Source organism: Botrytis fragariae, assembly GCF_013461495.1.
Source record: "Botrytis fragariae strain BVB16 chromosome Unknown tig00000260, whole genome shotgun sequence".
Taxonomy (NCBI): domain Eukaryota; kingdom Fungi; phylum Ascomycota; class Leotiomycetes; order Helotiales; family Sclerotiniaceae; genus Botrytis; species Botrytis fragariae.
In genome coordinates, this window is record NW_023501005.1 from 67,297 (window position 1) to 89,482 (window position 22,186).

Below are 22,186 nucleotides of genomic sequence, written 5' to 3' on the forward strand. Positions count from 1 at the left end.
CTTCAATATACATCTTCCTTCTTATTGTCGATATAGAAGTTTTTTGTCACATTAAAATTGGAAAAATGACTATTGATGCCCCAAACGAATTGAACAATAAGTATCCGATGTTACAGTTTCGATTTCCCATCATATCAGGCCCTGTATATCAAATTTATCGAGTTACTAGGATCCATTCTGTACAATCGAACTTGATTAACAAGCAAGTCTGCACCTTTAAGCCTTCTCACATTAGAAGAGCTTGACAAAAAGCTCATCTTCATCTGCGCCTTTCCTCACAGGTGATGAGCCTCTTTTTCAACTTCGAAATATAATTAAGATCTCATTTCACTTTCCGCCCATTTTTCTGTGCAACTCTAGGATATCCTTCTTCCCAAATGCATCAGCCACATCCAAAGCAGATATCTCTATTCAATCCTCTTAAATCAACGCAGTGCATCCTTTCTCGTCCCTTTCCTTCAGTGATACACCGGACAATAAAATTTCTTCGTTAAATTTCATCATTTTTTCCTTGGTATCTTTATTCAATAAAAGCAAACAATGCCTTTTCGTCTCCTTGTCTGTGCAGTACTGAAGCATGAATTTGAAAGTTTCAATTTTGTAGTTCTTGGAATTTGCCACGCGCTCAATGATCGACAAGCGTTTCACAGGTTAAACATCACATCTGGCGCCATTTTTGACCAAGAACTGAATAGTGGTGTCAAAACTATCTGTATCTCTGGTAGTAAATTTGTATGCGAATAAGGCCTCAAGACATGATTCACCATTAGTAGAAATGGCATCACAATTGTCGTAAGTCAACTAGCAAACTCAGAGTAGCAATCAGATTATAAAAATGAAATTCAACACGAGACGTCATACCGGAGGGCTAATAATAGAGAATAGACTTGCGAAACATCGGCTCCATGATGAATAAGTAGCTTTAGTAGTTCGACATCTTTAGTTTGGGCTAACACGTGGTATACTGGGCCATGTCCTTTTTCATCTGTTGTGAACGCATTGGACCCTGCATTCAGGAAACATTGGATGTCCGATTTCGCGACGTTGTACGTGATATAAAACACAACCAAAGAGGAGTATGTCCATTGCTGTCTTTTGCCTCGAGATTTGCTCCATACTTTACGAGCAGGTTAAAGATTTGCTCATTAGCATGAACTCGATTGTCATCACCCCATCTCTCTGTAAGAACGTGTAATGCTGTGCTCTGAAAATGATTCCTATCTTGAGGCTTTGCAGAATGCTGCCGACGATCTAGCAATCGTGGTTCGGAAAAAGCGTTCGGATCTGCATCCCTAATCAATACTTGCTCTACACAGGTTGGATTCTCGTCCATCGTTGCAGCGTAAAGCGTAGTAGTGCCGGTGCATACACAACTTAGCGAGACGTTAGTGTCGGTAAGTGTGGCTCGTACCGCTGCCGATTTTCTATTCGTTAAATATCGCCACAATGCCTCCTCGATGCCTCTCGTTTCGAGGAACGGTACAGTCACAAGGATAGTTTCTGTATGTCCATTTGCGCACATATAATCCAGCGCAGCCCCAGGCTCACCTTCTCTACTCCTATAGCACACTTCCGAATCAGGCCGAGAATGATCATCGGTACTTCTGGTTGGATTAACACCAGCTTCCAGTGGAGCCAGTACGATGAGAGCGAAATTTCTGCGAGCAGCCTCGTGAATAGGCCTTAGGTGAGAATCATCTTCATTGTCGAGTACGGCACGATGCTGTAGTAAAAGCTCGACTATTCTGAAATGGCCACGTTAATCATCCCAATGTGGTAGAGTACGGCCGCCAGTGTCTTTTGAGTTGATATTCTCAGTTTTGGATAAAAGTAATTTTAGATAGCTACTCATTCCGCTGAACGCAGCCACATGCGCTGTCGATGGTATCACTGAATCTTTCGTGATAAATCTAATGCCCTATTCAAGTGTTAGCCATCTTCGAAGTCTATGCTTTCCGGCTTCAAATATGATGATACTGCATTGAAAATAGACTCGTCCTCGATATCATAATTATTCCCATGGTATGTCCAATTTCGGATGGCGTAGTCAAGCAAAGGGTGATCAAGCTTTGCTTTCCGAAAACCGATACTGTAAAGTGTTGCTATTGACCAATCACAGCTACACCTATCGTTTCTATGATCACATCTTGGGCATTTTACTCACGAAACATCGTTCGATATACTGACGGCGTTACTGAGTGTACCTGACTGCATGTAAGCTAAACAATTGAGAACCAGACATTCATGCGCAGAGTTCTGATCGAGAGCAGGGAACTGAGGAAACGACCCAGAAGGATTGTGCTGAGCTCGTTCGGAATCTAGAAGAAACTCAGTGAACGAGTGATGGATAATTTGAACCGTTTCATCATTCGCAATCTCAAGTAAGGGACCGCAAGCCAATTTTACAATGGTCTTGGCACTGGACGAATTCTATATATTATTTGCAAAGGACTCTAAGTTAGCAAGTAGCTTGCATATAAGAGAACAGACATAATATAAATGACACAAGTCATCAAATATAAGAGCTAATCGAGTACTCAGTGGAGGAGACCACCAGTGGATATGCAGACTGATGGGACACTGCAAAAATGAACTCGTGTATATCTATTGATTATATCTATTGATATATCAAATTATATATCTTCAGAATTATCACAACTGTTTATTAGATATGAAACAAATAAAACATAAATTCAAATATCAAATAATTGAAGAACCAATTTGTTAAAAATTTCGAAACTTGGGAAGTGTCCCGTCAATCCATGCACCCACTGGTGAACGTGCTTCAACAAGAGAATGCTCGTACATGATTTGGAAAGCTTCGATTATATAAGCACACGTACTTTCTTGCCATTTTTAACTGACCGCCTTTGAGCATCTCGCTAAGAGAAAATTTTTGCTAGCGCTTTTACCACTTTACCCCTTCATTTATCCTGCCAGGCAAAACTAAACGGGCTCGAGTAAAATTGTATGGAAAATTCCAAAAACATCAAAAAATGAATGAAGTTGCATGAACTCAGGATCACAAGTGACTCTCTGACGGGGAGTCGAACCCCGGTCTCCCGCGGACTTATCGGTGTTAATGACAAGCGGAAATCATGACCGTTAGACCATCAAAGATTGTTGATTTGTTGAGGAAGGCATCATATTCACAAAATATATTCAGATTGTTTATAGTGTGAGCGTAGAAAAGGCGTAGCAATCCTAGTGGGGGCTTTTGGGCGCTAGCATCTGAAATTGTGGGTGCACCATTGACCGGCGTGGGGGGGTGGATGAGAGGGATAAAGCTAGGATCACATGTATAGAGGAAGGGAAGTTAATAAAAGTTTGATATGCCAGATTGCAACAAGCCGAGAGCTATTACAAGTGTTGTTTTTGATGTGCTGAAGTCATCCGCTTTGGTTCGATAAGATTCTTGAAAGGGATACTGACAGATTCGCGGCGATCCAAGCACAACCACCCAGTACTAACAATAATGAAGAGGGAGAGGAAGAGGAAGGCGATGAACAATGAATTATGAAAATGTGTATGAGGAAGAATTGAACTACACTTCATTTTCCCAAAGTTAATTACAATGAAACATATAGAGTGAGCAGTTGTTATATAGTTTCGTTAAAGAGCGCTAAGATAGACATAAGAAGTCTGTAAGTTCCCCGCTGCAGTTCGGAGACAGTCATTCCCAGCCAAATGAATGAATGTCTGATTAAATCGCTGTTTCCTCAATTCTCCACCTTCCGTTGTTATCCCTTGAGTTTTATCTTAACATCATCTTCTAATCCATCCTAGACATCATTTCTGTCCTGTCGCACCCATCACCTAAGCTCCAGAGTAGAATCCGTAACTCAGAAAGTTGATATTTGCAACACAGCTTCCAACGGAAGCAGTTCCGTACTGGGAACTGTCACCTCCTTGATTGAGACCAGTATAAAAGGTGACGTGGTAGTTTGGGGTCAAGCTCAAGATCTTGATGCTGTGTTGAGTGGCGCCAAAGTTGCCTTTCGTAGTAGCGGCTCCATCAGTAAAGATAACGGCGCCACCACCACAAGCTGTCATTCAAAGGTCAGTTAGGGTAACAAAGAGGAAGTCACTGCGAGGTTGACATACAGGAATCAGTGTAGACTGCGAATTGAGTACTGCCTCTCTTCTCGAGGGCCATGGCAGCGTTAGCTTCGGCATCGGCGACAGGGAGAGCTGGTACAACAGCAGCCAAGATGGCGGTGATGATGCTGGTAGTGTAAATGAACTTCATTTTGAAATTTATTCTTGGAATTAATGTATCTGAAGGTTTCCTGTTGTGGGAGGCTTGATCGATTGGAGATGTGTAGATGTGATGTTCTGCTGGTAAAGTGATTCTCTAGAGGGGGACTTCCACGACCTCTTTATAGAATTTCTGAAGATCATAGCAAGGATGCTTTCGCCGTCGGGTCTTTAACTGAGGGATCTTGAAGATTTGAATTTTGCTTTCAATCTCGTTCCTGCAATTTGATTATTGATAATAGCTAAATACGTATTACTCTTTTGCTTCTCCAAGATTCGTTGCCGATGTGTCACCGGGTCAAGAACTGGGCGTGTCTAGTCCATATTTCCTGAAATGTCAACACGTTGGCAATGTACTGTTGATGCAGTGAACGTTTAGTCAACATAGCTGTAGTATATGCATATGATCGCCGGGTTTGCAAATCATGGTCAATAATGTATATTGGTATAAGACTAAGCGCTTGTGATTTTAGCCAGTCAATCTTGAGCACTAATATGAAGATTAGCAAGAAACTACTCGAAGCTGGTACAAACTGTGGTGCCATCGCGGTACCGTATTCCTTTTCTCATTTCTAATATCGACTTTAGGGGGAAACCCCAGCAAGTGTAGATTACTACCTATAGTGGTTAACCATTGAAAGAATCCTGGGCAAGCAAACACCAAATATTATCATTCTTCACCTGTTTCACTCTCACTTATCCTTAAAATTGCGAGGAGGTCTACTTCAAAAATGATATTTTTGATATTTTTTCATGTTAGAATCAACCAAGTAATTCTAGTATTTTCAAAATTTATTTGACATTCAGTTGATATTAAAAATCGGTGTTGGTTAAATGAATATCGAGATATCTGAAGAAAAATCGAGTTACAAATATTGATTTCTGATGTACCTACGAAATGGCTCATCTGAACTGCCTCGGTAGGTAGTAACTGTAATACTTGCGATTATTCTCAATCTGAAAATTGAATGATGATATAATCTGACAGGTATAAGATCATGACTCCACTTGTTCGAGGGTAAGCTGAGGTTTTAGTCGAGAAAGGCAGTTCTGCATCATCATTCCACATTAACTCCGATTATAAATTCTTAAATTCATACTAGCGCAGAAATATTATGCAAGTCGTCTAATTTGGATTCTGATACGTTTCTGCAGGGAAGACAAAAGCTTATTTCCACTTCCACGTTTACTCAACACTGACTATTCCCCAATGCGTACTCCGAATGAGGTAAGAGTTTCGCGTGGAAGACAACATTGATTTAATTTCTCAGCACTCTACGAAAGCCCAATACGAGACGCCATAGACCGATCATCGTTTTCAGATTACTATTGCGAGAGCACCATAAACCGATTATATTTCCACGCGTTAGGTGCAATATCTGAATTATAATCCGATCTGCGCATCGATTACCCCTTACATGCACATAAGGCATCCATAAATGGGCATGAACCTCGTCGATTGTTGACCCCGAATCGTTACTAGGATTTCTATCCGGTTGGGATTTATTACATTAGCCTTTGATGACCAATTTAGTGGAATTTGAGGGTTATATGCCGTGCATAAATAGCGAGGTGAGTAGGCAGTGGCTTGCTTACTGATTCTTCAAGCCAACACCGGATGATCAATCCTGGATCTAGAAATGTGATTTAATTTGCCTCTATTGTAAAAGGAGACCAGGCGATGCCCGGAATACATCTGCAAGACAAATGGAATGAGAACTCCAATTCGGAAGATTTGGAAGCTAGACATTTACAAAAGAAAACTAATAATTTCGTCGGTGTGATTCTTTTTATCATAGTGCAAGATCACCGCATACTATTGATCATTGTAGATTCAAGAGGGAAAGGGCCTGGTCTGGAAACTTGTGAAAAAAGAACGTTAGAAGTTGCCGCTGCATGATGAACTTGTAATCCAAGCCGAAGACTAAACGTCACAACTACCTCACTCCAGAGACACAAAAACACTCAACGGATCACGAACCGCAATTGATGTTTCTAGAACAAAATCCCAAGAAAGATCAATGAAGGTCCTTTAGGAGAAATATTCATCAAAGTGTTAGCAGTCTCATAATTTGCCAACAATCCAGGAGTGCATATTTGTCCTCTTCCTTCCTGTGACGAAACGATGAAGTGCTACATAATATAAAGGCCTTTGAGGCCTCAATATCATAATATTAATGACACTGCTAGATCCAGCACGAATGCCATGTGCACTATCATTGTAGGCCGAGAGTAGGATCCGGAAGCCAGAAATACAATAGCATGACCTTGGATTGGAGACTAAATTGAATGCTATGGATGCTCGATTACTATCGTGAGATGAAGCCAGAGAATCTCATCTTTGATTCCGTTAATCATAAACATATGAATTCCAAAGTGTGTCATAGTATGGTATGTTATAAAGCCCAAATATACCGTCAAGAGTCACAGGGAAAAGGTAAAGGTTTTATTTGGGGAAGTCTTTGGAACAGGAAGAAGAAACAATCAAGCATTTGAAGATAAAACTGCTACTTTGATTAGATATGGAACAGGTCATTATAACAGTATTACCTTCCCTCATTTGACCACCTCATCTCCTGTGCCGTCTGAGACGATGAGAACCAAAGTGTTGTTCGATGTCACAGTTTTCTGATTTTTTCGTGCTTGGTTGTGTAGTTCTACAATAAGTATGGTTCATCAAACAAGCTTCACGGCAGGTAATACATATTGGAAGCGAATAGAAGTAATATTAGTATTAGAAAACACTAAGAGATCTTCTATCTTTTTTTCAAAAATTTCTCGCCTGTTCCCTCGAGGATCATGCATACAATCATCTCGACCTATGGCCATAACTTTCAGATCAGACAGTAGAGACAATTCAAGGGGCAGGAATGTCTCCTCCTTCTTTTTTCCACTCGACGGTCCTGCGTGGCTCGATGGCGAGAGGGGGGTTCAATCTCCAAAAATCTCTGGCAGCAGCATACTTGGTACCTTCGCGGATTTCATGTGGCTTACGTCCATGTCTGGCGCGCCAGCTTTGATGTATTAGCTCGGACTCTAAGTGATTAAAAATGCATATCAAATGAGACTTACGCGTTAAGTCGGTCTCTCTCAGCCCAGGTGATTCGAAGGCGCCTGCGGTCCTCAGTATTACCATTCCTGTCTGGCGTAGCAAGGGTTTGTGGAGCAACATAATTTTGTCCCTTAACATGGTAATACTCTTCTTTTGTCATGGCGATTTCGCAATATGCAAACTCCTTGCGATGGTAAATTGACATATTTGCTTCACGATCCGCCTTCATGGTAAATCTTAGCTCGTGAGGTGCAACAGTCGCTGGGGGTGCAACAGTAGTTGGACGTGCAAATGGACGTGCAATGGTAGCTGGACTTGCAACTGAACGTACAATTGGTGCAACAGGTGCGGGAGTAGGTTCGTAATCTTCATCCTCCACTATAGAAAGTTATCAGTGAAAAGTTTCCATTGTCACGTATAATATAATCCTACTTTCTTCATCGGATAAACTAGCTGAACTAGGGGCATATTCACGATCAGGCGTAAGATGGGAGCGGTCATCTTCGATAGCTATATATAATTAGTGAAGGTAAACAAATAGTGGGTTGAATCGAAATCATACGTTCTTCCTTGACAAAGGGTACAACATTACGTTCTTCTTTGATAACAGTTGCAACTCGAGGTTCTTCTTTGACATCGGGTTCCATCTTACGTTCTCCCTTGACAACAGTTTCAGTCTTTTTAGTTCTTCTTGTAATGTAGCGATGACCACCAACAGGCGCAAGATTTGCAGCAGGCGCTTCATGCTCATCATGTTTAACCAAACTGGCACCGTGAACTAGGTTCAAAGCGAGGGTTATACGTTGGAGAGCAATTGGGTCATTGCAGACATGGGATCGAAGTCGATTATGCTTTGATTGAAGCTCATTGTGCGTAGTTTGAAGATTATTGTGCTGCATTTGAAGTTGATTGTATTGAGACTGAAGCTGTTCATGTTGCATTTGAAGTTGATCATATTGATTTTGAAGCTGATGGCGTTGAAATTGGAGATCAATGTTTTGGCCAGAACAAGCATGAACGTCTGTGTCCTCAGGTGGAAAAGAAGGATATCGCTGGCGGTCGGTAATAGGATAGTACGGATTCTGGTCATCCTCTTCCATTTTATTCTACCATAAGGCACCCGCTTTTTGTACTGTACAAAGTCAAATCAGCATGAAGGAACAATCAAATCAGATAAACGATCTTGAAGGGTTGATGAAGTAATGAAATATGTGGTGACATACTTGTTAATTGTTGTTCGAATTATTTAGAATCAGAATTGATTTGGTATAAAGTAAGTAATCTTTAAACAAGTTACACGGACCTCGAAGATTCCATTGTTACAACCCTTACCTGTTTGGAGACTCGGAGATGAAAAGTCATGTGAGCAAGACTAATTGGTGAATTGATAAGACAGGTGAGTTGCGGAGGTGAGCAAATGGAGTTTACCGATGGCTTGAAGAGACGAAAAATTGAAGTGATTGTCATTCGATGATTGTTGCTTCAATGTTGTTGATTCAATGTTGTTGAATGTACAGCAGGATTAGCGAGACTCAGGGGTTCTTGTCTGATGTTTGTAGGACTGGGGTAGCATTCGTAATGAGTACTCATGATGGCCTTCTTCAATCCCTCTTCAGGTTTAAACAATGAAACATCAACGTTTGGACTATTGACTTCAGATCAATTGATATCTAGGTATGCACAATGAATCTTCTGTGCCTAGAATCTTCGATGCTTCTCGGCGTTTGAACATCTGACATGTTACCTGTATGATATGAGTTGAGTCTCGTTATTTAGGTAAGAATAAAGAAGATTCACTTCTAATACTGTAGATGCAAACCTTCTAGTTTCAATAAAATTTAAGTGGCTATTTGCTGCTAGCCATAAAAAGGCTCATTCTGGTGAAATCCTTCGCAAACATCAATCCAAGACTACACACATTCTCATATTTTCTCTACTTCAATCTTGATTTCATTGCTTGCCAAGCATGCGAGTTTGATGAGAATTATCATGTCCAAGAAAGTGACATAGGCTTTCCAAATTGTACCAGGGACTATTGTTCAAGAAGAAATTGAGCATATCGGTACTAGAGGAGGTAATCTTTGTGGTTTATGTTTGGATGGATGATTCTGATTTCACCCACATTGTCAAAGGAAGAATGAGAATGCAATTTAAAGGAGAAAAAGTCGCCCAAGAGAAAATAATAGTCATGTAATCAGACGGAGAATGATGGAGTATAACCACCAATAGTATGTATAACAATCTGACCATATTCTACTAGTTCCGTAATAGTAGTAGTATTGCAATAATTCGCCTGCTCATTCTAAGGATTATAATCTATTGAGGCCTGTGTGTGCACAGATACAGTGCAGCCGGAAGATTGTATGGGACACACATCACAAGACTTTTGACTAACCAAAGTTATCCGAATTTTCACTCCGAAAAATTGCCCTTGGCCATTCCATTGACTCCTTCCATTTCAATTCACCGTCCCGGGTCAACTGACTCCAGATTGCCTCCACCCATTTTTCATGGCCTCTGATCCCACCCCTGACTCCAAGGCCATCGTTTAAACTACTAGGATTACTTATTTCTGCTTCACGACAAAGAATAGGCCCCATGATCTTCTGAATTGCTAGAAAATGAGCAATCAATACCCTCGCCACTTGATTCGTTTCATCTATAAAAGCGTAGAAGGTACCATTACTCATCTTACTGATCGCGAGATAGATTTGAACAAATTTGAAATACGCTATTGAGGTGTTAGATTGTCATAGCATATCATGTAAGAGGCAAAAGGGAGAAGGTATACTGGGGAAAAGACTACCGGATAGAGAAGAGGTTCCCCATTGATCGACAACGGCTAGGAGCATTCCAAAGAATTCCATATTGATTTTACTCCTCTGGCATAGATATTTAATGAGATTCAACGATCTTTTAGCATCCTGGGTGGAATGATTGGGAATACTAGGCAGATCAAGAAGTCGCCCCTCCATTTGTTGCCAATGATCTCCATCCCCATCAAAGCACATTTCTATCTCTTTTTCTTGCCTGCCGAGGAGAAGACTACCACGTAGAATGCTGCAGCCACGGAAAAAATGTAAGAGTTCAAAAAAGCCAGACAGATCAGATATATAGCAAGATTGAAACGTCAGCAAGTAGAGAGTCGCTTGGATCGTTTGTCTTTGAAATTTCGTCGTGGTCGAGGGATTGAGTCTGGCGAATAGCGCTGATAGCCCGCAGATGGCGAGTATGCGGTGGTGCAGTGACAGGGTGTGATAACTTTTGGTAGGACTTCCTGAGTTGAGTGTAGAATCAAAGGGGGAAAAAGGTGAATTGCTTGCAATATGGGATGCTGATAAGCCAAGAATAGCGTGAAGTAAGAAAGAATTCTGGAGATAGATCGTCAGTTAGACCGCTACAGTTCAAAAGTGTCGAGAGCAAAACTACTCACATGATGAGCCAGGACTGGGACATGACGAACCCACTTTTCCTTGCTCCCTACAGGCAAATAGGGATGGGCATATATCAAAAAATGATGAAAAATGAACATTTCATCTAAAGAGAATATCGTTGGAGTAGCTTGCAAGCTTCCATATGGGACCGGGCTTGGATTAAAAATTTGGCGAGACTTTAGGGGTAATATTGGAGGTGGAAGCGTAGGGTAGTTGCAAGACAGTTGATTTCGTGCACAATTTTGACACGAAGGTAAGGTTTCTTGACACTGGAATTATTAAGTAACATAGATTTTATGTGATTGAGTAAGAATCGTACTTTTACTTTACGTTTCTTGCAATTGTAACATCCACGTCTCGACTTTTTGTGACCTTTGCGAGGTCTGCGGGGCACATTTTGCTTCGTGTCGTTATTTGGCCATTCTGTAGAGGGACCTTGGCTGACAGTATTACTATCACCCAAATGATCGTTACTACAATCGACAACAGACTTTGTATTTATAGAGAAATCGTGGTCGCTGCTCCTGAGACTATTCAAATCTTGTTGCGTTGCACTGCTGCCTGGAACATCACAATTTGCGTTTGCATAGCGCTCGTTTACCCGTTCAAACAGTTCAGTTCCATCTCGTAGTCTTGTATAATCATCACGAAGCCATCTGAACGTAATGATGTATTCGTTATTCATTGCATGGGTATGGCCAATAGTAATGCGACAGATTGATGTCGCAGAGGACCGGTTCCAAGCGCAGCATATTTCAAGCCGAAACTGACCCACGTGACTTTCATTCATATCTTATCAGATAACAATTTCGCGGCTATTTTCAAATGTCGATTGTTCGAACACTTTCACACAAACTTGGCCTCCATATTTCGCGACAATCACAGACCCCAGGGAGCAGATATGAAGCCTACCTAGAAGAATGGTGTTTAACACTCTTCATTGAATATTTGTATCCACAAAGAGAACGTGATTATTTATCTAATGTATAGTCTAAAGCACCAAGAGCCTGAAACAGAAAGCTCCGGTACAAGTTTCTTTCTATTAAAAGCTGGGCGCGAGGCTTGTCGGATCTTGACGTTCTCTTATGCCAAATCCCATAAGTACGGAAGCTTATGTTATAGGGTTTTGTGTTGCGATTTTCCCTCAGTACCGGGCCGATGGCGGGTCCACTGCTTATTAGCAGGCTTCAGAGCCAGATGCAACTACAAGGAACATGCATTTTGCCTGTGGGTAATGTGGTGCAACCACTCAAGCAGAAGGTTGATCTTATCAGATGAGAACCATTGAAATATTCACATGAATCTTTCATCCTCGGGTATAAAACTCAATCAGGCTCAGGCGAGCTCCCAAGCTTTGTATCATACTGTCCGCATTATCTTGGTGGAAATTAATAAGTGTCAAACCAGGACGAAAAATGGTAGAGGATCGGAAGTGGACTCAAGAACCAAGGATATTTATCAGATGGAAATTCTCCTGCAAGGTTTTGGAACCCTAAAATTGTGGAACATGTTAAGTTATCAGATTGAAAATCATTGGACGTGGTCCGGTTAGTGTCAATTTAGCCACCACGATGGCATGATCACCGCAGTGAGCACCTAAAATCTAGTCAGTCTGGAAAAAATAATGATGGATTAGGCATCGGTCCCGATACTGGCGACTGCATCATCAACTAACAATTCAACAGGTAGGGATCTCGAGGGGCTGTTGCCATTTTATCACATGAAATGGCATGACTCTTGTTTCCGTCTCTAATCCCTTCCTTTCCCAGCGGAAAAATTGTACCCTGCTTTATCAAACTTTATTGTTAGATTACCTAAAGCTAATTGATGTTTTGACCGCCTTCACGATTTCAACTTGCTGGCTATTGATCGGACAAACAATCTTCAACATTAATTTCCTTGGTTCTAGAATTCTCCTTGACCGACTCTCCTGCTATGCTAGTTTGTTCTTCTGTTTCAACATCTAACATCATACCTCTCTCCACCTCTACCACCCCATTTCATGTCTCATTGCCCTCGAAATCCTTAAAAACTTCCCCAACATCTTCTACAATTCAGTCACCATTAGTGCAAAAGAAGACCGAGAAAAAGAAACAAGAACAAAAGCATAATGTCTCTCCAAACCCCCAGCTACGATCCCCCCCAGACATCTCTTCCCCGGCCCCATCCTCATCTCACAAACCGCGCGCGCGCATACGACATCATCTCAACAAACTTTTCCATCGCTCAACTCAGTCTCGCTATTACCGCGACGGTGAAACGGAGTCCGTTGTCGATCTTATTCCTGAGTCAAACTCCTGAGTTGGATCTTGGAGGCTTGAAAAATGAAGCTGTCTTCATGCAAGATTTTGCTACAAGTTTAGATCCAACTTGTCGATATACATTCCTCAATTATCTAAGTGAGGAGGGGATGTTGGGAGAATGGATGGCCAAAGGGGAAATGAATCCAAGTATGGAAGAGTGGACAGAATATGTCAGGTGGTGTGTTAAGGTTGTTAGGGAAGAAGGATGGGTTGACTTCTCTGAAGGTAGCGTAGAGGGAGCCGAGCAGAGAGGAAATGGAAGAGCCATTGATCTTATGGTTTCTGGAGAGATGTTCAAGGCGGATATCATTTTGGATGGGAGTGAAGAGTCTATGACCTTTGCAAATGAAAGCGAGGAATTAGACATGCTCCAAGCTACAGATGCGTTGCAAAACTTGTGCGCGGCGGTCTCATCTACTGTAAGTTTACCTTTTTCCCTTCTCCAGATTTTCTGCGTATTGTGCCTAACATGTCTCCAATAGAATTTAGCGTCACTCACAACACAAAACGAGAAGTTACTATCACAATACGAGAAAGAACAAGCGAGCAGAATGGTCAGAGCATTGTTGTAGATATTCGGGCTGGCTCGGTTATTACGATATTGAATGATAGATGGAAGGTGTTCAGGGACCTCATTTGATTCCTTTCGGCGCATTTTCTGGTGCTAATACCAGTAGAACTTTTAGATTTTGAAAACATCAATGTACATAATATGGAAACTACTGATGCTTAGCTTTGCCTTGAAACGTCTACGTTCTAATAATTTAGTACTACTTTTCTCTTTTACTTTATCATTCTGGCCACGAATTTCGCACAAATCTCGTATTCGAGAAGAAAAAAAAGATTCTGCCGATTTGTTTTCGATAAATCCGGAAAAGATACACGATGCATCATGTATGACAACGATTCACACATCAAGCCATGCATGTAGCTCAGACAACCGACGAGCAAGCTTCGCCCTTGAAAGCTTTATCCTGCAATAAGGTCTTGGCTGGGAAGCTCGAAGCTGGGTGTCTCTGTATCAAACCCCCACCTTCCCGATACCGCCGTAAGTGGAGCAGGTGGGATCGCTCCGTTCCTCCCCTGCTTCTATGTGGGGTGAAACTGCCGAGTCAAGAGTTTTAACTCAAGACGAAAGAAAGAAAGAAGGTAGAACTCGTCATCAGGGATAACATGCAGTGGTTGATGGAAGCCCAATCCGAAAGACTTCTGCCGGTTACACCAAAAAATTCGATGGCGTTTTTTTCGTCCCGGGGCTGTTTCCTATGAACTTGATCCGAATCGTGGGCAGGATGTTGTGAAATAACGAACGTATATACATGCTTAAAATTCTGGCGTTGGGAGAAAACTGATGTATTAGAAAGTCTTACGAACGAGCCATAGAATTTGAGACATTTTCTCTGCATTCCTGACATCTAGAAGGCTCGGATATTAGACGCCGCTTCATGATAGGACTAGGTTTCTCTGACTCTAACAAGGCCACATTCTCAGAATTGGCGATTTCTTTCATTACCGGATTGCATCTCCGTACTTGGAACAGTATCCTCGCGGAGGGTCGTCACAACCTCAACGGGGAATCTATGGTACCAGATCGCGTGATGATTCATCGACTTCGACGTACACTTCTCAACAGGCATAAACCTCTCAGCCACGCATTCAGCGGTGTGAAACTTGGAAATTTCGATGGAGCTCCGGATCGTGAAGTGAACGGGATTGATGTAGTTCATCATGAGTTTCCTGTTTTGGTAGCTTTGCCGAGAGTTCGAGAAAACATCTTGTGTAGTAGTATCATATATAAAATTCATGCGATGAAAATTAATAGGTTAGCCTGCTTGGCGCAGTGGTAACGCGTAGCACTTGTATTGAAGATACTTCAGCGATGCTAAGATCATTGGTTCGATTCCAGTAGTAGGCATGTGTTTCTTTCGAATTTTGGTAGTTTCGTACATTTTTGGAGATCAAAACTGACTGCACGCATTCTCAAAGTCTCCCAAGAAAAGTTTCTGGCTTTCTCCCCCAAAACATCTCGTTGTAAGTGGTCGGAATGGCGAGGGTACAAGGGGAGAGGAAAGTGACGATTATAATGCAATCCCCTTCATACCTCTAGACTAGCTGAAGAAGACAAATATCAAGTGTACAAGGACAATTATGAGAAAAACAGATGTACAAGAGAGTATTCGAGTACAATAGTTTGAATGCGTTTGATGTGGGGAAGTGGATTATTAACATACGGGGATTGTGGGGTCATCAAAGTCACTTCTAGTCTTGCTTTGTAGTCTATGAGCTAGTGCTTTTTGATTGGTATGTTTTTGTATTCGCTATATATTCATCTTGATTCACTCTCGACCCTTCTTTCAGATTCGTAGGGTTCCTGCTCTGTGATCGGAAGATGAATAGCTACCCCTTCCCTTGATGTCGTCGTCCTTTCGTCTCTCCACTAGAATTACCAGGTCCCAGCCCTTTTTGTGAACATCAACCATATCATCATTCTTACACTCTTCACTTCTCATTCTTCATCTGGTCATCTAGCTCCGTCATTTCCACCTAACCTCTCGCCCATTCTTGACAGCGTTTCCTCCACACTCCCCATGATCCATCACCAAAATACATTCAGTGACAATTGTATTTGGGATCCAAACACTTTCCGGCTTGATTTTGCTGGTACCCCTTATAGTCTGGGCAGGCTGCCACATGGCTGAGCTGGAGTTGACTAAATTTTGGGCATTTCTCGGTGTTACGCATGCCAGCGTGTCCGCAAGCGAAGTGTGTTAACAAGCTTGAACACATGGTGAGGTAGGTTGAATTAAGATATTCGCCAATTTGTCTGTGAGGGAATGTGCTGGTATCGACGAAGCTGGCGAAGTGATCGGGACTCTTGCTTGATGAGGTGTTGGTTGAAGGTTTTGAAGTTTGACTGCACTTTTTGACTTTGACGGATTTTGACTTTGACGGATTTTGAATCTTCGAGTTTCTTGGAGATGGAAAATCATGATTCAGAAATGGATTCCAACCTTGATATAGAGATGGCTGAGGGGGTAGCTGTATGTCACTTAGTACGGGAAATTGCAAATATTGAGGTGAATGTTTCTAATTTGATTTTAATAATTAGTGTTCATCTACTACAGCATACCGAGATTAGCAATCATGATTATTGGCACCTGATAGAAACTTCAGTGAATGATGAATGGGTTGTCTGCTTCACTTGTGTACGGAGTTTCAAGCATCGAAGGAGAATCTTGTAAAAGAGCGAGCACACGGATACTAACACGACATGTCTGCAGAGATGGAAATGCGACGTTTTTGATTCTATCTGTCTTGAAATCCCGCAGAAGAAAATACTTCGATACAAGGCATTCAGCCATCAGTGTCACCAGTTTCTAAAGACTCTCTGCATGATGGCTTCAAACCCAAGACTCTCATCTGTTATATCTCCATCTACCGGTCCTTCACCAGCTTCTCGTTAGTCTGTGGTTGTATTTCGGTTTCATCCTCAATCTTGTTGCCATCGGGTGCTAAGAAGTGTGACTTCCGTAAGACTAATCCCTCATCTTGTTGATCGGGCTTTGGTTCAAAAACCATGGGGGCATTGAGAAAGGTCACTTGGTAGAACGGAAAACAAGAAGGATTGCAATTTGCCTGCTGCTGTTCAAGGCATCCTTGTATGCGAATGGCTGTATACCCACATGGGAAGTTTGTCCACTGTTCTATGCACATCGCTGCCGTGTTTTGAGAGTTATTTTGATTACTTGAGAATCTAGGTCTTGAAGGCTGTGAAGGTTTTGGCCGTGGAAGAATTTCTGCAGTTAAAAAGAAAATGAGCAGTGTCAAAGTGGCCTCTTATAAGAGCAGTGTGGTAAAAAGTTTGTTTAGAGTGGGATTTACGATTCATTCATAAAAAAAATTGAGTGAATGTATGTTGAATTAAACATCACATAAGTAGCCATATTTGGTACTTTGTTATTAGGAGCTGGAACAACAATTCAACTAGTTTGGAATTCAGAAGAGGATCCACATGAATAATACCCCTAATGAAAATATCGTCATGCAAGTTATATGATGGGTTACAAATTATAACTCGCTCATTTACACTATCACTAGGCATTCATTTCATAAACATGTATTGGAGAAATGCAGGATTAAATCGTAATATTATGATATGATTTGAAAAGGAAGCTGTTTTTCTTTCTTCCCCCCCGGAAAAATCATCTGTATATACACGGGAATTCAACTAGAAGAATAGAGGAAGAACTGCGAATATAATATAGTGATTTTAGGTTCAGATTCTATTGCTATATTTTTATATCCATGGCCAGTCAGTGTAGAGCCGCTCCTGCCAGGAATTCCATGGCTTGACCAACTAATATTTCAACTCCCATCCAGGATTTTCTGCCAAAATCCCATCCTCGCTCCAATTTTCAGTTTCTCAAGCAGAATCTTGACTTTTACAACGGGCACGGCGACGACGTCCATCACCACAGCCAGAGCAAACTCCAGGGATTTCCACCACTTGTATTTGAAACCGAGGGCAATTTGGAGGACTACACCGTAGCTGTAGTTGTCTAATGCAGCCATAGATACGGAATGTGGCATCGCCGCATCCCGAGTAAACAGTGTTGCGTTGTACACACATGGTATAATTGAGATGTGTCGTGAAGAGGTATTTGAATTCGAGATGGGAATGGATCAACGGTAGTTGGTTTCTGAAATCTTTGGACTGGGACTTTGGGTAGAGATTCTCACCTAATGGTGTTGCGTTCGTAGCGAAAAGGATTATACAGTTGAGATGAATGAAAGACTGGACGTTAATCTAAGAAATTACGAGCAAAATTATCAGGTAATTGTAGATGCTGGAATGTTTGCAGCATGAGTTTGTGAATAGGGGAGTTGGAGTACACTCTGGTTCAATGACCACCTAGGAACCCCAAATTCAGAGTCATGGATATCTTAGCTACTTATAGAGGAGATCAGCTTCTTAGATCAAAGAGGCTTCGCAGCAATACATATTTTCTATCCTCCCCCCGAATTGCCTTCGTAAACTGACGATCGGAGGGGGTGATTACTAAATTTATATTTGGATCAAGGTAGCATTGCTTTATTTCAGTACATCATTCTCATCTTGTCTTACTGCAACCAGTACTTGGAGTATACTCATACTGTATAAAGAACAAAGTTCCATTAATAAAGGAAGTCGTAAAAATGGTAGCTGCCTAGTAGGTATGCTTGAATGCGGCGGCTATAGACGCGTAGGAATGACGATCCTTGATGTATGCTTATCACAGTTTCTAATTTTCTGCTTACTTTGTGATATTGTTTTTTCTCGGAATGAACAGCTTCCGACAAGCCCCAGCTCAGTATAACAGGGCGTCGTCGCCAAGATGCAAAAATATCCAGAATGCAAAGCAGCCTGAGCTTGATTGGTCGAACGCGATAAATGCCCAGACGCTACTTGAGAAGCTGATGATTGTAATACATTGCGAATATGGTATCACAACAGTTCTCGTCATCGTGAGTCATCTGCTACCACACCATGAGATGAATTTCCCTTGATCAAAGGCCCCTTCTTGAGGAAAAGAGGTATATTTTTGTCGAAAGGCCAATTTTCAAAAGAAAAAGGCTTCCATCATGATGGAAGGAACGCAGCTATATCATACTCTTGATGTCTCCAAAAAAGAAGTGAGACTTGTCACTTTGCTACCTGGAGGCCTTTCAGAAGATATTTATTGCACATTGACAACGGTCTCCTTGATAGATAAGCCATTCTACGAGGCTCTCTCATATGTTTGGGGGAATCTGACAAACAAATGCGATATCAACCTCCAAAGTCTTTCTTTTCCAGTGACCACCAATCTGGAGTCTGCGCTTCGGTATTTGAGGTATCGTGATCTACCAAGAGTTTTGTGGATCGACGCAATCTGTATCAACCAAGAAGATATACCCGAGCGTAACTCACAGGTTAAATATATGGGCACAATTTACTCAAAATCATCAATTGTCCTTGCTTGGCTAGGGGAACCAAAAACGAACAAATGCTTGACTTCAAGCTTCACTGCTGGGTGGATGGATAAGTTGATACCGGAAGGAGATGATGTTGACGAGGAGAGGGACAACGATTTGGTTTTCGATACATTCGAAAAAATGTTAAAAGATCTCGAAGCTCACTGGGAAAGTGATATTGATGACGTTGCCTCATTTTCAACCCAAAACTTACGTACAGGCGCCGGGATCATCCGGCTTTTTGAGAACCCTTGGTGGAATCGAATGTGGACAGTTCAAGAAGCTCTTTTAGGGAAAGACACCCTCTTGATATCAGGAAGGAGAAGCATATTACAAAATGACCTTTCGGCTATTTTCAATAGTCAACTTGCACATTCCAAGGACGGTTGTAATCCACGCAAAAGTGGGTTCATTACAACTTCATTGATGAAGATGAGATTTGTTCGTGAATATCGAGATGGCAATGCATCAAGTAGTCTGGAAGGACTTCTCAATATATTTGGGGAACGGCGTTGCTCAGATCCACGAGACAAAATATACGGTCTACTAGGTATTCTTGCGACTGAAGAAGTCAATTTCATCCACCCGGACTATAGCATTGATATTGTCCTATTGTATGGAAATACAGTAATGGATATAATCAATAAGGCGAGAAATCTCGATATTCTCAGCCAGTTGTGGCCAAGAAAGTGGCATTGCACGGGAATTTTGGCTGGTCAAGGCCCTTCTTGGATCCGCGACTGGACAGCAGAAAGACCCTCTCATGTTTTGGTGGATACTGTAAGCGAGCGTTACAGATTGTTCCCTAAATTTTCAGCCTCCGGCAAAAGTTCTGCCATAGTGAAAGAAAGACGAAAATTAGGGATCGTCATACGTGGTATATTTTTAAACTCTCTTCAGGTTCTCGGTAGACCAAACGATGTTGAAGTTGATAATGACGAGGAGATGGCCATGACATACAGAGAGTGGAGGCAATTGGCGCAGAGTGAGACTCAATTCGACCAGCCATATCCGAGTTCCTCGCGAATTACGGCCCACTCGGATGCTTTTTCTCAAACTCTCTGTATGTCAATAGCCTCTGATTCATCCCAAAGCAATAATTCAGCGAGCGAGTATTATTATAGAAGAGTTTCGAACGATTCGCAAGCGCGCAAAAATCACCACTCATGGTGGGAATCGGAGATCGAAGGCACTCCTCGTCTTGGAGGGAAGCAGTTACTGAATGCCGAAAACGCAAACTCAGATATCATTCGCTTCCATACTTTGGTCTACTTTGCTACTCATATGAGAAGATTCTTCATAGCCAAAGAGCCCAGGTGGATAGGCCTTGTACCTATGGATGCGCAGATTGGCGACCAGTTGTTCCTACTCGAGGGCGGGAAAGTACCGTATATATTACGTCGGATGAAAGGTAAGGAGGAATATAAGATAATTGGAGACTGCTATGTACATGGAATAATGGATGGAGAAGAATGGAATTCGGATAAGCTTGAAGATGTGATTTTAGTCTAACTCAACTACTATAAGCAATGATTGAAGAGATGACTCGCAATGCTCTCTTTGCTATAGCTCATTGATATTGAAACTGAAATTGCGCAGAATTTCAATCCTTATCATCATTGTCGCTCCCCGTAGCTAGATCCAAGGGCCAATAACATTGAAAGATCTCCTCCTCTCCAACTAGATTCCATTTTGAGCCTTGCATGTGTCTCCGCACAATTCTCACAATCCTTGCAAAGAATACCTCAAGTACATGAGATCGGCGAATCTTGAACATGACCTGAGTCGTCAGGACAAATTCCAAATAGAAGGGAATAATCTCTCCCTACATCATGCGGGGTCATATACGCAAGTTAAATTAATGCGAATGCGTGGGATGTGTACCAGGACAGTGGCATTTGTGGAGTAGTATCATTTATATATATGCAATGCTTATTGTGTGATATAAATACTGGGGATGATCTCAAGGAAGGTCCCAATAAAAGATCCTGGGTCCTTTGCCGACGCAGAAGATGTGCAGAACATTCAATGTCCAGTAAACATTCCTTGAATCTTATTTAGATTTTTGGACATTTATCCAGCCATTCTTCCACCTGTCTTGGGAGATACCGGCAAAATACTAGCTTTGCAAGAAAACCCTACGCCTGAGTCAAAGAGATCAAGATTGTGGTACAGAACAAGCAAGCAGAAAGGAGAGTGAAACGAAGACTATGCGTAAGAGAAGCCTTGCTCAGAGAGAACAGCACATAAGTATTTTTGGTCCCTAATAAAGATTTTGAGAGCAAAACTGATGAAGTAAAAAAAAGCCAGCATCCCAACATCATCCCATCCTGTTAGGTGGTAAGATTTCAGAGTTCCATTCTATCATAATGCTACACAAAACTCTTGACAACACATAGCTTATACCAAAAGGCGACTTCACCACATTTTGCTGAAAGCTAAAGAAGAAAAGTTACGTCCATCTCACGTGACATTGCAAATTCGCGTCAAAACCAAGTACTCAAAGCCGAGAAGCTTGACAGCTTTCAAGAGTTGTCAAGCTTTCCAAAATCTTTTCAGGCTGAACACACTTTCAATATCTCAACACCTCACGCAACACAAATCTCAAAAAACAAGTCTCCACATCATCTTGCAGGACGCCCCGGCTAATGTCAGGGGCAACCTTGCCCACCTTCCATGATAAATACCCACTCACTAAATCAACACCTGTCAATTTCATAATCTCTCCTCCGAATCCGGAATTTTCAATCTGATAATGTCAGTTTTATGGTATATTCCCGGCAAAAATCTTTTAGCGCAAATAGAGTGGATCGTTTCGTAACGCTTAATCTTATCAATCGATCTAATCAGATGAAAAATTTTACGTCCGGGATATCATATGCAGAGTTTGAATGCATATGATGGATTTGAGCTGCCGCTTTGGGCTTAGATGACGGAGTTGATGGGGATCTGGTGGGGTTTTCGTTTTTAAGACATGATTGAACGAATGATAGAGTAGTATTGGGGTATATTTCGGGGTTCATAAGGGTGGAATTTTGGGTCCCACTGGCTAGTTTTTATTACTGCATGAGTGACGATCTGAGATCTTTTCAATGGAGCCAAGTTTGAGGTGCAAAAGGTTTTTTCTTCGTGGATGATGTGATAGC

The 22,186-nt window shown here is 41.7% G+C and overlaps 6 protein-coding genes across 6 annotated transcripts; 2 read left to right on the plus strand and 4 right to left on the minus strand.

The window, feature by feature from the left end:
- Nucleotides 1-420: 420 nt before the first annotated feature.
- Bfra_012026 (putative ankyrin repeat protein) lies at nucleotides 421-2,854 on the minus strand (the record flags this gene model as incomplete). The annotated part of the gene is made up of 8 exons (XM_037342348.1): nucleotides 421-570; nucleotides 658-801; nucleotides 888-1,006; nucleotides 1,051-1,740; nucleotides 1,786-1,918; nucleotides 1,978-2,134; nucleotides 2,165-2,419; nucleotides 2,844-2,854. The coding sequence occupies 8 exons, from the start codon at nucleotides 2,852-2,854 to the stop codon at nucleotides 421-423; spliced, it is 1,659 nt and encodes a 552-aa protein (XP_037187645.1).
- Nucleotides 2,855-3,816: 962 nt separating this feature from the next.
- Nucleotides 3,817-4,249, minus strand: Bfra_012027 (uncharacterized protein; the record flags this gene model as incomplete). The annotated part of the gene is made up of 2 exons (XM_037342349.1): nucleotides 3,817-4,046; nucleotides 4,105-4,249. The coding sequence occupies 2 exons, from the start codon at nucleotides 4,247-4,249 to the stop codon at nucleotides 3,817-3,819; spliced, it is 375 nt and encodes a 124-aa protein (XP_037187646.1).
- A 2,865-nt stretch (nucleotides 4,250-7,114) lies between these two features.
- On the minus strand, nucleotides 7,115-8,409 carry Bfra_012028 (uncharacterized protein; the record flags this gene model as incomplete). Its single annotated transcript, XM_037342350.1, has 4 exons — nucleotides 7,115-7,271; nucleotides 7,330-7,687; nucleotides 7,742-7,819; nucleotides 7,872-8,409. 4 exons carry the CDS (start codon nucleotides 8,407-8,409, stop codon nucleotides 7,115-7,117), a joined length of 1,131 nt encoding a protein of 376 aa, XP_037187647.1.
- Nucleotides 8,410-9,699: 1,290 nt separating this feature from the next.
- Nucleotides 9,700-11,428, minus strand: Bfra_012029 (putative c6 zinc finger domain protein; the record flags this gene model as incomplete). The annotated part of the gene is made up of 4 exons (XM_037342351.1): nucleotides 9,700-10,040; nucleotides 10,101-10,680; nucleotides 10,743-11,012; nucleotides 11,063-11,428. The coding sequence occupies 4 exons, from the start codon at nucleotides 11,426-11,428 to the stop codon at nucleotides 9,700-9,702; spliced, it is 1,557 nt and encodes a 518-aa protein (XP_037187648.1).
- Nucleotides 11,429-12,853: 1,425 nt separating this feature from the next.
- Bfra_012030 (putative lysine ornithine n-monooxygenase protein) lies at nucleotides 12,854-13,618 on the plus strand (the record flags this gene model as incomplete). Its single annotated transcript, XM_037342352.1, has 2 exons — nucleotides 12,854-13,465; nucleotides 13,529-13,618. The coding sequence occupies 2 exons, from the start codon at nucleotides 12,854-12,856 to the stop codon at nucleotides 13,616-13,618; spliced, it is 702 nt and encodes a 233-aa protein (XP_037187649.1).
- A 5,050-nt stretch (nucleotides 13,619-18,668) lies between these two features.
- On the plus strand, nucleotides 18,669-20,552 carry Bfra_012032 (putative heterokaryon incompatibility protein; the record flags this gene model as incomplete). Its single annotated transcript, XM_037342353.1, has 1 exon — nucleotides 18,669-20,552. One exon carries the CDS (start codon nucleotides 18,669-18,671, stop codon nucleotides 20,550-20,552), a length of 1,884 nt encoding a protein of 627 aa, XP_037187650.1.
- Between the last annotated feature and the right edge of the window lie 1,634 nt (nucleotides 20,553-22,186).